The following is a 12,067-nucleotide window of genomic DNA, read 5'->3' on the forward strand; positions in this document are numbered from 1 at the left end:
TGCGCATGACTCACCTTTATTACTACATATACCTATTGCATATTCCTTTGTTTCTACTGCTTAGTTGATGCATTAAAGATAAATTATTTACTTAACCCCACCCTTTGCCAGAAGTCCATCTTTGGTATTTGAGAGTCTTCATCAGGGGTCTCTAGTGGTCCCTGGTGACCTTTGTAGCCTGGTGCCCTGCCCAGCATCAGCACCTTGACCTAATTTCTTAAGCATGTATATTGTCATTTTGTGCTGCTACTTAGCCAAAGTCATGTAGCTCTTTCTTCATTTAGTGGAACATTCCGCTTTCCCAGTTTGCAAGCCAAAGACATCCCGCTTTGCCTCATGTCCAGTCTCTATAGAGCTATTGTTTCTCTATTAGGTTTCTGTTACATTACGCCTAGTCTTGCTACATTAGGCCTAGAGGTTTCTAGATTTGTTCCTCTTATCACCGGTAACGGTCAGAATTGAATCCAGGGGAGAGAAGGGTCCACAGGACCATTCTTCTAGGCTAGGTTTACAGAATCTAAACACTGGCATATTTGACAGGTGACCCAGAGGTAAATCCCCATTCAATTTCCTCTACACATCAGTATAAAAATACAAAGTACTATATCAGAAACAAGTCTGGGAATGAACTACACTTAGTCAACTTCTGGATTGAAAATTAATCTATCCTACAGAAAACGCTTTCAGTAAGACTGTGTTAGTGAAATCCCACCACAGGCCATTACTACATTGTTTCTAAACATTTAAAAGCACAGGTGTGTCCACACTTCCATGTAGTCTGTGGCAAACATTAAAATAAAATGCTAGAGTAAGCTCATTTAAATACTGAAAATAAGTCACTAGAACAACAAAACATGCCTGAAGGTTGCTTTATTTGTTCATTAGGTCTATGCGTTACAGTAAGCGTAAGTTTAGCTAGTGTGGACAAAGCTCAGCCTGGAAGAGCATTAATGTTAACCATAGAGATGTATAGTGAATAAACCCCACATTTGCATACAACACTTTTTTACCTATTGCTGGAATCTAACATTTGTGAGTTACAGATCTTGGAGATCTTTCTGGATGTTCCACAGTGTCTCTGCACTCTTCTTCAGCTGAGCCACCTCATCATCCTTCAGCTTTGGGTTGATGACACTGGTCAATCCAGCAGCACTTAAGACGGAAGGAAGGCTCAAGAAGACGTCATTCTCAACACCATACATGCCCTGCCACAAACAAGAGAGATCATTCAGACATGAACCCGTCACCCTACATCTGCTTTTAGTTTGTGCACCAGGAACCTTCTGAGAGCAGAAGCATTTTGCAACCTGCAGAAACTTTTCAGTCACTATGTATTTGGAAAACAAGGAGTACAGAGCTGTTTCAGACCTAGTGATTGGCAATACTAAGACAGCTGATTTCAAAAACCCCACCCCCAAACCCATCACTTTTATTTATATACAGCAAGTAGCTGACAAAATTCAAAGACACAGGATTATGGCAAATTTTTCCTACTAAAGGGAACAGGAAGTTCAGGCTGCTTATAGTCCTTGCTGCACCAGAGGTGATACAGCTGGCACAGGCTGGATGTAGTCATTTACACTAGCTATACAAAGGACACAACTCACTTCCCAGCACCTTTGCTAGCCAGCAGTTCATGGAATTGCAGCTGGGCCTTCATGAAACTTGCCATTTTTGCACTGAAGCTTCTTTTTAATGTATCTGCATGCCACACATAGCAAACTTCACACAAGGGTACTACAACATTGGGTACAGAGAAAAATTTTCAGCTCCATACTTGTGAGAAGGGTAAGCCAAGAGGTCAGACTAGAAAAAATTGCAATAGTAACCCCCCCCATTTTAAATTCAAAGTAGTATTTTACAAAGCTTTGTTTGTTCAGCACCTTGCTAATTGACACTACTTAGTTTTTCAATAACAGCAAAATGAACCAGAGCATCCAATTAGCCACCACTTCCTACCTTTAAGAGTGTTGAGACGGAGTGAACCCGGTATAAGTTCTTCAGCATGGTCTCACAAAGGTCAGCAACACTAAGGCCAATAGCCCAGTTTGTGTAGCCCTTAAGTTTGATTACCTCGTAGGCACTAGGGAAATAGTGAAATACATTTGCATTAAGATATCTTCAAGACACTGTGTGAATGCCAAGTCTTAAGATGAATGAATGTTTCCCCATGGAAAAAAAAATCTGAAACTCCTGTGCTACACTACAAGTTTTGGAATTAAAACAAAGTAAGAGTTATGTATTTCACCATTAAAGGATAAAGATTAAAATCTACATTGTCCCATACCTATAATAAAGAAGCCCTAGTACTTGAAAAATAGCTTCCTAAGAACAGTTCTGAGTACATTTGGAATAGGTAAACAGAATGAAAACCATGCACTACCTACACACAAATCTGCATACACTTTGTACCACTGTAGTCCTTATTTCATAAGGGAGACAAGTGATTTAGGGACATGTATGGTTACCTCTACACAAATTTTCCTCAATCCATGAACAAAGTTTTCCGCAAGTCAGCTCCACCACTCTGCTCACAGAAACCTACTACCTTTTTCTAGAGTCTTGTGCCCTCTGAACTAAGTTAACCACTTAAGAAGCTACCTGTGAGAAAACAAGTGCACACAGCTCTAACGCTGCAGTACTGAAGTGTGTATGTTACACAGTAAGTTGTCTTACTGCAGGATTACGACAGCTTACGAGCTGCAGCTCACTGCTTATGACATAAAATCCTGCATTTTGTGTTTAAACCACTATCGGCACTTACTCAAGGTGGAACTGCAGTGTGCAGACTGGCTATTTTCAGCATCACATATATCCACCTTATTCACTGTACCTGTCAACCACTTGCTTGTGGACCTCCTTCCAGTTCTCGCTGTCTTTGTCAGTTCCCATGGCAGGATTCAGCTCCTTGAGAGGAACACCTGCCACATTAACTCCACTCCAGACAGCCACTGTAACAGAGTGAGAACTTCAGGTTCACTATCACTTACTGACGACAACTCTTTATGTCTAACTGGAAATACCTAAACATAATTAAGACAAATAATCATCATTGATGTCGGAAGCTTTTAAGACCATCTTCTCTTAAATATCATGAGGAAAGTCACAAAATAAAGGTACAGTATGATTTTATTAGCCCAAAACTTATCACTAGCTTTTTCCTACTACTTGCAACAAGCTCTACCATTGACCTAACAAGAGCTAACACTGCTTTCAGAGGAGAACTATGCTAGAGACTATGTTATGGTACTTCAAAAAAATGAGAAAAAACAGAAGTATCATACCATAGCCTTCAGGACACAACTCTAGCTAAAAAAATTGGCCTTTTCAGTCCAGGATTTAATCACACAGCCATAATCACTTCTATTAAAAATGTATAGCTAGATTTCCTGGATTTGCCTCAACTTCAATCTCCATAAAAATACAGAAAGGTGCTAGTTAGTCAAGCTCAGCTGCATCTGTTTTTTCAGAATTTTGTAACACCCCTTAGGCCTCAACCTCCAACACTGTACTGCTTATTCCCAAGAAGGTCAGAACTGCTCCTTACCACTAGAATCACCATGTTCTCCCAGGATCCAGCCATGGCAGCTATCTGGGTGGATACCAAGTCTCTCAGACATCAGGTAGCGAAATCTGGCTGTGTCGAGATTGCAGCCGCTTCCAATCACACGGTGTTTTGGCAGGCCACTCAGCTTCCATGTGACATAGGTTAATATATCCACTGCAAAGAAGAACGTGCAGAGGAAATGAAACCATTCACATCACCCAAGAATGCTCCAACAAGGCTGTCATCTGTCAGAGGACTCAACACAGATGGGCTCATTGGTCACAGTAATTTCGGTCTGACTGCTTCAAATTTAGCACATATCTAGCTACTATTAAAAAAAAAAATGAGGAAGGTCTCTGGAGATTGGGATCCTACCAGCTAAATCCCTAGAGCATCCAGAATTGGGACCAAACGCTTCATATAGCTAAAGTGTTCAAGCAGTTTCCTTAAGTCATGTTACCTTCTACTTCATCTTCACTGTAAGAGGTAAAGCAATTGAAAACAAAACATGTTTTGAGATTTACATACTGTTTCTACTTGTTAACTACTTCAGCTTCATTTCCTAAAGAGATTTGTGCATTAAGCAGTTTCTGTACTAGTTAACTTTGCAGCATCAAAAGTCAGATAAGCTCTATGCTTTGGCGGCATGTGGCTCTAAAAATACAGTTTTATTAAAAATCAAACCCAGGTTGGGGCAGAGAGAGAAGTACGTGACAGACAGAACAACTCCCATGCAAAGGAACAATAATAAAAAGGCTGCAATAATTAATTATGGCTCCAAAACTCTCAAAAGCCAGTCAGCTCTCCGGAGGGAATATATTTCTCTCTGCAGATCTGAAACACACCATTTGCTCTGCTCAGGCACCAAAAACATGTCACCCCAGTACAGGTCACATCCTGCTGTTACAAGTGGCATGTTCGTCAGGCACAGTTACCCTACAGCTTCAGGTGAGGAGTTCCTGCCAGGACCAGTGTGATCTGTATAGACTACAGAGCAGCTCCCTATCAAACAGCTACGTCTTCTCTGGATAATCTGGCTTTCTAGTCAGAGCCTGAGACACACACCCACGTCTTCCGAGTGGTGCTTTCTCATCTCATTGTCTTCCTACAGCAGGGCCTTCCACTCAGGACAGGCTGCAGACAGTGCAATTTGAGATAGAGCCCAGAAAGATCCAGGGAAGTGTCACAGGGAAGGACATCAAGGTCACAAACCAACACATATGCAGCAAACACCATGAGGTCTCTTCTAAAGGGCTCACAGTAACTTCCACTATCTAAGACTATTGGACAAAATTGCACACATTGAGAAAACAAAGCATTATAAAAGTACTTCCGAAAAAGCAACATGCAATTCTCCTCCTGCAGCTGCTCTACCAGAGAGAAGTCTACAGTTTGAATTCAGCCCTGCTAGAACAGGAACAATTTCATCTTTGACTTGCATTTTTTGGTAAGCGTTTAAAATTCCTCTAAGTTATTGTACTTGCACAGTCGCCACTTGCTCACTATACTAATATTCAGTAGTACTAATTGTACACCTAACTACTCAACCACCAGCCAAGTTGACAGCTTTATTTGCGCCATTTTGACTCTGTCAAGTTACCTTTAAAAAAAAAAATAGCACTGTCGCTTTGTTGCCAGTGTTCTATAGTAATGGCTTTGCTCAGATGCTGAATCAGGCAAAGACAGCCCTACAGAGACATCCTACAGAGCATATCAGCATAAGCGTCCACATATCCAAGCTGTTCCATGCAATGAGATGCTTGCAGGGGAGCACACAAATGTGTCATCAGTTATGACAAAGTTTTTTGTGATCTAAGTGAACTGTGTAGCACAGTTAGCCTTCCCTGCCACCACAAGCTTCAGCATGCAAATACTTTTTCCTGAAGATATAGCCAAGACTATAGGGCAAGTTCTGCATTCCAAAAAATGGCCACATCACATCTAAACACAAGAGTCAGGATTTACAAACAACTTCAGAGCAAAGTAGATGTCTCCTTTAGAGGTAAAAGTTTTGAGGTACCCACCACTGCTTAAGCCAAGATATGTGAAGAAGTGAAATATTTACCACGAGGCATGCTATTGTAATATGGACACCATAAGAAGTTCTGAATAAAGACAGCAGCAGAAAATACAGAATGTTTGCTAGCAGCTAGATGGCAGATGTCCACACAGACAAAGCTATTCGCTTTCAATATTCCATTGGTATTTGAGATTTCTAAACCAAAACACTAGTTCTCTAACAAATAGGAGTTGTAAATCAAAGACTGCCTTACCTGGATTGGAAACCACCAGGATCGTGCAGTTGGGGCTGTATTTCACAATCTGAGGAATGATGAATTTGAAGACATTCACATTCCTCTGAACCAGGTTGAGACGACTCTCCCCCTCTTGCTGACGAACTCCTGCAGTTACTACCACAATCTTGGAGTTGGCTGTGACAGCATAGTCTGCAACACAAGATAGGGAATGTTTTTAAAATAGACGCCACTCATTTCAATAGCATTGTGTTCATACAGCTATTATGGGTAGCTTCTCCACTGTGCATACATTCAAACCAAAATACATGGAGACATCAAGATTAAAGCCAGCACCATCTCTCACATTGTCCTGATATATCAAGATGTGGGTCTTGAGAGTGCATTCAACCCCTCTGAATCTCATTTCTACTACCCATAAAATAACATTCTGGCTACAAAGACATGCTAGAGTTTCATTCAGATCAGTTAAGAGTCACTCCCATTGTTATGGTCTTCATCTGAACTCTCACCCCAGTTCATCGAATTTAGCTTTTCAATGCCAAATCCTTGGAGTTTTTGTGATTACCCAACTAAGAACTCTCCTGTTATGCAAATTCAGAATACCAGGACTAAATAAAGAAAAAAGAGGGTCACCTTTGTCTGCCACAATCTTGTGAGTATGAAGGAACAAGCTCCCATGCTGTAGATCCATCATTTCGCCTTTCAGTTTGTCTTCCAAAACATCAACCAGAGCAAGCTCATCACAAAGACCCTGAAGAAAATAAAATTTTGAGTTTTCAATGGAGTACACTATTAGTAGCAGTTAACTTGAATTTTAGAGGTACCCGAGTTGAGCTGTACTGCATTTTGAAGGAATATGTTACACATCTGAAAGTATCTCTTCTCCAAAGGTTAACCAGTAGGACATGGCTGTCTTGGTGTTCTGAAGTATCTTGGAGTAATAAAGTCAGAGGTGACTTCAGCACAGGTTCATAGACTTGTTCACTTCACAAAAAAACCCTCAGAATGGGAACAGACTGTTTTTCCTCAATACTAAAATAGTAGCAAGAGAAAACAAATTCTTTACTCAACTCTTCACTACTGGGGCAACTACATCATGTTTACTTCGCAGAACAGATTTAGCCATGTAGACTTCAGTAAAGCCTTTGACACTGTATCCCACAGTATTCTCCTGGAGAAGCTGGCAGCTCATGGCCTGGGTGGGTGTACTCTTCAGTGGATAAAGAACTGGCTGGACTCTTCAGTGGATAAAGAACTGGCTGGACGGTCAGGCCCAAAAAATTGTGGCGAATGGAGCCAAATCCAGTTGGTAGCCAGTCACGAGTGGTGTTCCCCAGGCCTCAGTATTGGGGCCAGTCTTTAGCAATGATATGAGGGGACTGAGTGCACCCTTAGTAAGCTTGCAGATGACACCAAATTGGGTGGGAGTGTTGATCTGCTGGAGGGTAGGAAGGCTATACAGAGGGATCTGGACCAGCTGGATCATTGGGCTGAGTCCAATTGTATGAGGTTCCACAGGGCCAAGTGCCAGGTCCTGCACTTGGGTCACAACAACCCCAGGCAGCGCTACAGGCTCAGGGAAGAAGGGCTGGAAAGCTGCCTGGGGGAAAAGGATCTGGGGGTGTCGATTGACAGCCAGCTGAACATGAGCCAGCAGTGTGCCCAGGTGGCCAAAAAGGCCAACAGCATCCTGCCTTGTATCAGGAATAGTGTGGCCAGCAGGACTAGAGAAGTGATTGTGCCACTGTATTCTGCTCTGGTGAGGCCCCACCTTGAACGCTGTGTTCAGTTTTGGGCCCCTCATCACAAGAATGACATTGAAGTACTAGAGTACAGAGGAGGGTGAGGAAGCTGGTGAGAGGTCTGGAGCACAAGTCTGATGAGGAGCAGCTGAGGGAACTGGGGCTGTTTAGCCTGGAGAAAAGGAGGCTGAGGGGAGACCTTATCGCTGTCTACAACTACCTGAAAGGAGGTTGTAGCATGGAGGGCATTGATCTCTTCTCCCAAGTAGCAAGAGATAGGGTGAGAGGAAATGGCCTCAAGTTGCACCAGGGGAGGTTTACATTGGATATTAGGAAAAAATTCTTCAAGGAAAGGGTTGTCAAGCATTGGAACAGGCTGCCCAGGGAAGTGGTTGAGTCACCATCCCTGGAGGTATTTAAAAGGCATTTAGATAACGTTCTTAGGGACATGGCTTAGTGCTAGAGTTAGGTTAGGTTATGGTTGGACTCAATGATCCTGAGCTGCATCTGTGTTGCCTAGATAAGAATTCATCTCATTATTTGCCTACGCAGCAACGAAGTCTACATGGTCACCAAATGGAACTTATTGTCACTGATACCAGCTGACTTCTAACTGTGGACATGTTTCCATTTTAAAACAGGGCAACATCAGTGACTTGTTTCTGACTGACAGGGAGCAAAGATTAACCAACATGTAAGTTTTAGTGTCATTCCAATTTATATATTGCATACTACACCAGTAAACTAAGGTTAGTATTATCACACTGTTTAATTTTGTAAAACATTTAAAGCAAAAAAAAAGCGCCATTGGCTTACCTAAAACTCAACTGCATCTACATATTAAAGTATAGTAAGTTAAGTACAAAAATTTTAGGCCATAGTTTAACAAAAAGACATCTTAGGGAGCCAACCATCTTGCACAAGTCAAAGCTGTATCTAATTCAGTGACAAGAATCAGATGTTTTGTTATAAAAACGTTTTTTATACTGCAGCTTATACTTGTGGGAGAGTAAGAAAGCAGAAGCTTTTTTGAATTAAACTCAATCATGCCATAATCCAAACTTTAAAAATTTAAAACCAGTTTTTACTCTGTGTTTAGCGCATACAACTCATTATTTCTGAAATCAGAATTTGATCCTCCACAGAGCAGCATATTAAACACTGATGAATGCTGGACTGTAGAGAGGCTCGTGCTAACTTCACCTGGCTTCCTACTGCCAACCTTACAGGTTACAGAACTCCTTTAAAAAACACATCAGTTGGGACCAGGAGAAGCAAACATTTGCTTAAAAAAAAAACCAAAAACACCCACACAAATATACAACCCCACAGTGAACTGTCATTGTTTTGCCATTAAATCTCTTCTTTAGTTATATAGCTTTAAGAACTATTTGTTACTTTCACATCAGTACTTAATAGTAAGAAAAGGCCCCAATGAAACTAAGTTTTTCCTTGCTCACAAGGCTTATGAATATCATCAAGGGAAAACTCTTAATTTTTTTAAATATTAAAAACTCCAGTACTTTCAAACATGCATCCTCAAGGCAACAGGCAGAGGAACGATCATCTCCAAAAGCAAGATTTTTTGATCTCACTATGACCTACTTAAGATCTGCCCCTGCAAGTGGATAAGGTGTTATCTGTTTATGCCTTTTTTAAAGAAGATCTGCAACTCCCAATTGTCTTTTCAAAAACAGCATGAGAGGAATCAAATTTAACTCATTCACAATAGTCTCTCAAAGCAAAGTGCAAAGTACAAGAGCTCCTGATTGCATAATAAGCCTTTGCTTTGCTCAAAGACTGCAACACAAGATTTTCCAAAATAACCCAGAAACCAGTAACAGGAAAAGTCAAAATAACCTCTAAGTCCAGCCCTGTATTTTTAGTTTTTAGAAAGCTAGCTAAAACTTGTCTGGAAACAATGAAGTCATATAACCAAGCAATAAGGACTTAAGAGAAAAAAGCCTGCTAAAGGGGATAGCAGTATTTTCACTTATTACAGCACACATGCATTATAAGAGTCAAATGCAAACATGCACAGTTCTGATTCCTACCCTACATTTCACATGGATTTCTGCTGTTTGAACTCTTTGCCCATCAGACCTCTCCTACCAAGCAGACTCCAGCTTTGTTGTGGAAGAATAAAAAAATTAACAAGACCAAGAAGAGCCTGGCAGTGGCAGCAGAGCCATTGCTTATGACATTTTCGCAGCAGCCTGCAAAATAGTTCTAATTAAAGAGAGATTTATCGCTAAGCACGGATGGAAAGGTGAGAGAACAAGGAGAAACTGAATGAGGAAGCCAGCCTTGCATGAACAGTGTAGGTCATTGCTTGCTTGCACAGAATGCAAATGATTCATCTGTGCATTCCTGTACTAACCTACTGAAGTTCCCACCATTTGCTAAGAGGCTAACAGGCTGTGCAGTAAATAACTGCAGTGGGAATATTAATGCCATGTCCTTGAGCCATACCTTTCCAAGGACGCTGATAGCACAGGCCATCCCAACCTGTCCAACCCCCACAATAGTTATCTTGTTGTTTGGGACTGTGATTCCTGCAGCAATGGGGGTCATCAGCTTCTCCTTGAGAGTAGCCATCGTGTTCTGCAAAGATAGACAGAATGATTTGGTTGAAATCAGGCTAGTGTGAATCAAAACACACAAACTGAAACTCAGAGGTCACCTACTACAGATGGAAACTTGCTGATGGAAGGGCTGCAGTTGCTGCTGAGGGCAGTTTACGGACTGCAGCACAGGGGCACGCTGCCCTTGCTCGCAGGGCTCCTTCCACCCCACCGGTTACTAGCCCGCCCACCCACACACCCCTCCTCGGCCACAGGGCTCTGCCTCCCACCCCTCCTGGCATTCGCTGGTGCCCAGCGAGGGGCTGAACGGGCGCAGAGATTATTTTGGGAGCACATAACTGAACACCCTTCCGTTCACAGCTTCCAGAGCCTCTCTGCAGAAGGCAGAAACACTTTCTGTGTTAATGGCTCTTTGGCATTCACCGTCTTTCCGAGCGCCCATCAGGCCTCCGGGCTGCGGAACTGGTAGTCAAGACACCAACCAGTTTGGGAGCAGTGAGCCTGCTGGGACTTCCCTGGCTCGTGCCTCGAAGCTCCCCTCGCTCACCCCACGGAACCCTGCGCGCTGCCCCCGACCTTCCCCTTCCCGCACATCCCTCCCTCCCCCTCAAACCAGGAGGTCCGCCCCCACCGCGCCAGCCGCAGACGGGACGGAGCCGCCACACGGAGCACGAGGTCCCGCAGCGGGTTTTTGCGCAGGGCCGGGGGCAGAGCCAGGAGCCGCCATCCCAGCCCAACCCGCGGGAACCGCATCCCGGCTCCGGCCTGCGCATCCCACCGCTGCTGGGACCGACCTCCAACGCCTCCCACCCCAGACACCATCCGACCGCCACGCAGGGATGCTCGGCCCCGGGGGATGGCGTCTGGCCCCGGGAGGACGGAGCCGCCCGGGGAAGGATGGGTTGGGCGACCCTGCAGCATCCGCCATGCCGCAGATGAGACCCGAATCCCCCCGCCGCCGCCAGCCCCGCTCTCCCTCTACCCACCAGTTAGGTTGAAAGCGGAGAGAGGCGAGTGAAGGACAGCAGATACCGTCCGGGACTCCAGCAATGAGGGCTGCGCAGCGGAAGGGGCGGGCCCCGCGGGCAGGGCCGGGCCTGGCTGCCCCCCGCCGCGTCCTCCTGGGCGTTCCCCGGCCCCACGGAGCTGGCGGCGGTCACTGCGCTCGATCCCCGCCAAGGGCGGAGACCCACGAGTACAGGCGCCCGCCACTCCCCTTCCCCCTCTCAGCCCTCCTCGTCCCCCCCGGTCCCCGCGGCTGCTCCCGCCGGCATCGCTGACCCTTGGCGTGGCCGTGCTCACGGCGGGCAGGCGGGCGAAGAGAAGCCGTCGGGAGCCGGTCCGCGATCAGCCGGCGGGGCCGGCAGCGGCCGTGCAGCCCCGACCAGGGCGCGGCTCAGTGGCCGTAGGTGGGCGCTGGAGGCATCCGCGCCTTGAGCCTGGCACTGCTCTTGTGGTGGCCGGCACAGGGACTGATGATCTCAGAGAAGCGTCTCTGAGTTTGCCTCTCGATTAGCTAACGGGGTGGGGAAACGTTGTCTCCGTGTCACAGGGCCAGAAGCAACGTGCAGAGGAATCACTGCAAGCAAGAAGCTGTGCGAAAATAAAGCATTTTACATCATCTTCAGGGGTAAAGTCGCCCAAGTTGGTGGCATCTGATTTTTATGCTGATTTTTGCCCTGCAGATGACTTCGGTTGAATTGTTTGTGGTTGAACGAATCCCTACGGGACAACGGCATGCCTGGAGTCAGACACAAATGCCTTGGCAGGAACAAGGAATGTAACCTGACCCAGTGCCACAGCCGCTCCTCCTCCTCTCCCTCTGCTTCGGCCCTATCCATATCACACTCTATTTCGCCGTATACCAGTAGAGCATCACTTTAAAATTCTAATATGTAGGACCTGCAGACTGAGCCCCTGGAGCATGAATGGAGT

The 12,067-nt window shown here is 44.9% G+C and overlaps 1 protein-coding gene across 2 annotated transcripts; it reads right to left on the minus strand.

Moving 5' to 3' along the window:
- Positions 1 to 855: 855 nt before the first annotated feature.
- Positions 856 to 11,565, minus strand: LOC136000812 (L-lactate dehydrogenase B chain). Of its 2 annotated transcripts, none has more exons than XM_065654811.1 (8): positions 11,414 to 11,565; positions 10,020 to 10,151; positions 6,439 to 6,556; positions 5,821 to 5,994; positions 3,548 to 3,721; positions 2,834 to 2,951; positions 1,960 to 2,083; positions 856 to 1,205 (listed from the first exon to the last, which is right to left on the minus strand). In XM_065654811.1, exons 2-8 carry the CDS (start codon positions 10,143 to 10,145, stop codon positions 1,038 to 1,040), a joined length of 1,002 nt encoding a protein of 333 aa, XP_065510883.1. In that variant the 5' UTR covers positions 10,146 to 10,151; positions 11,414 to 11,565; the 3' UTR covers positions 856 to 1,037. The 2 variants fall into 2 exon arrangements, with proteins under 2 accessions (XP_065510883.1, XP_065510875.1); XM_065654803.1 differs by lacking the exon at positions 11,414 to 11,565 and adding an exon at positions 11,119 to 11,229.
- Positions 11,566 to 12,067: the final 502 nt, after the last annotated feature.

Source organism: Caloenas nicobarica, chromosome 1, assembly GCF_036013445.1.
Source record: "Caloenas nicobarica isolate bCalNic1 chromosome 1, bCalNic1.hap1, whole genome shotgun sequence".
Taxonomy (NCBI): domain Eukaryota; kingdom Metazoa; phylum Chordata; class Aves; order Columbiformes; family Columbidae; genus Caloenas; species Caloenas nicobarica.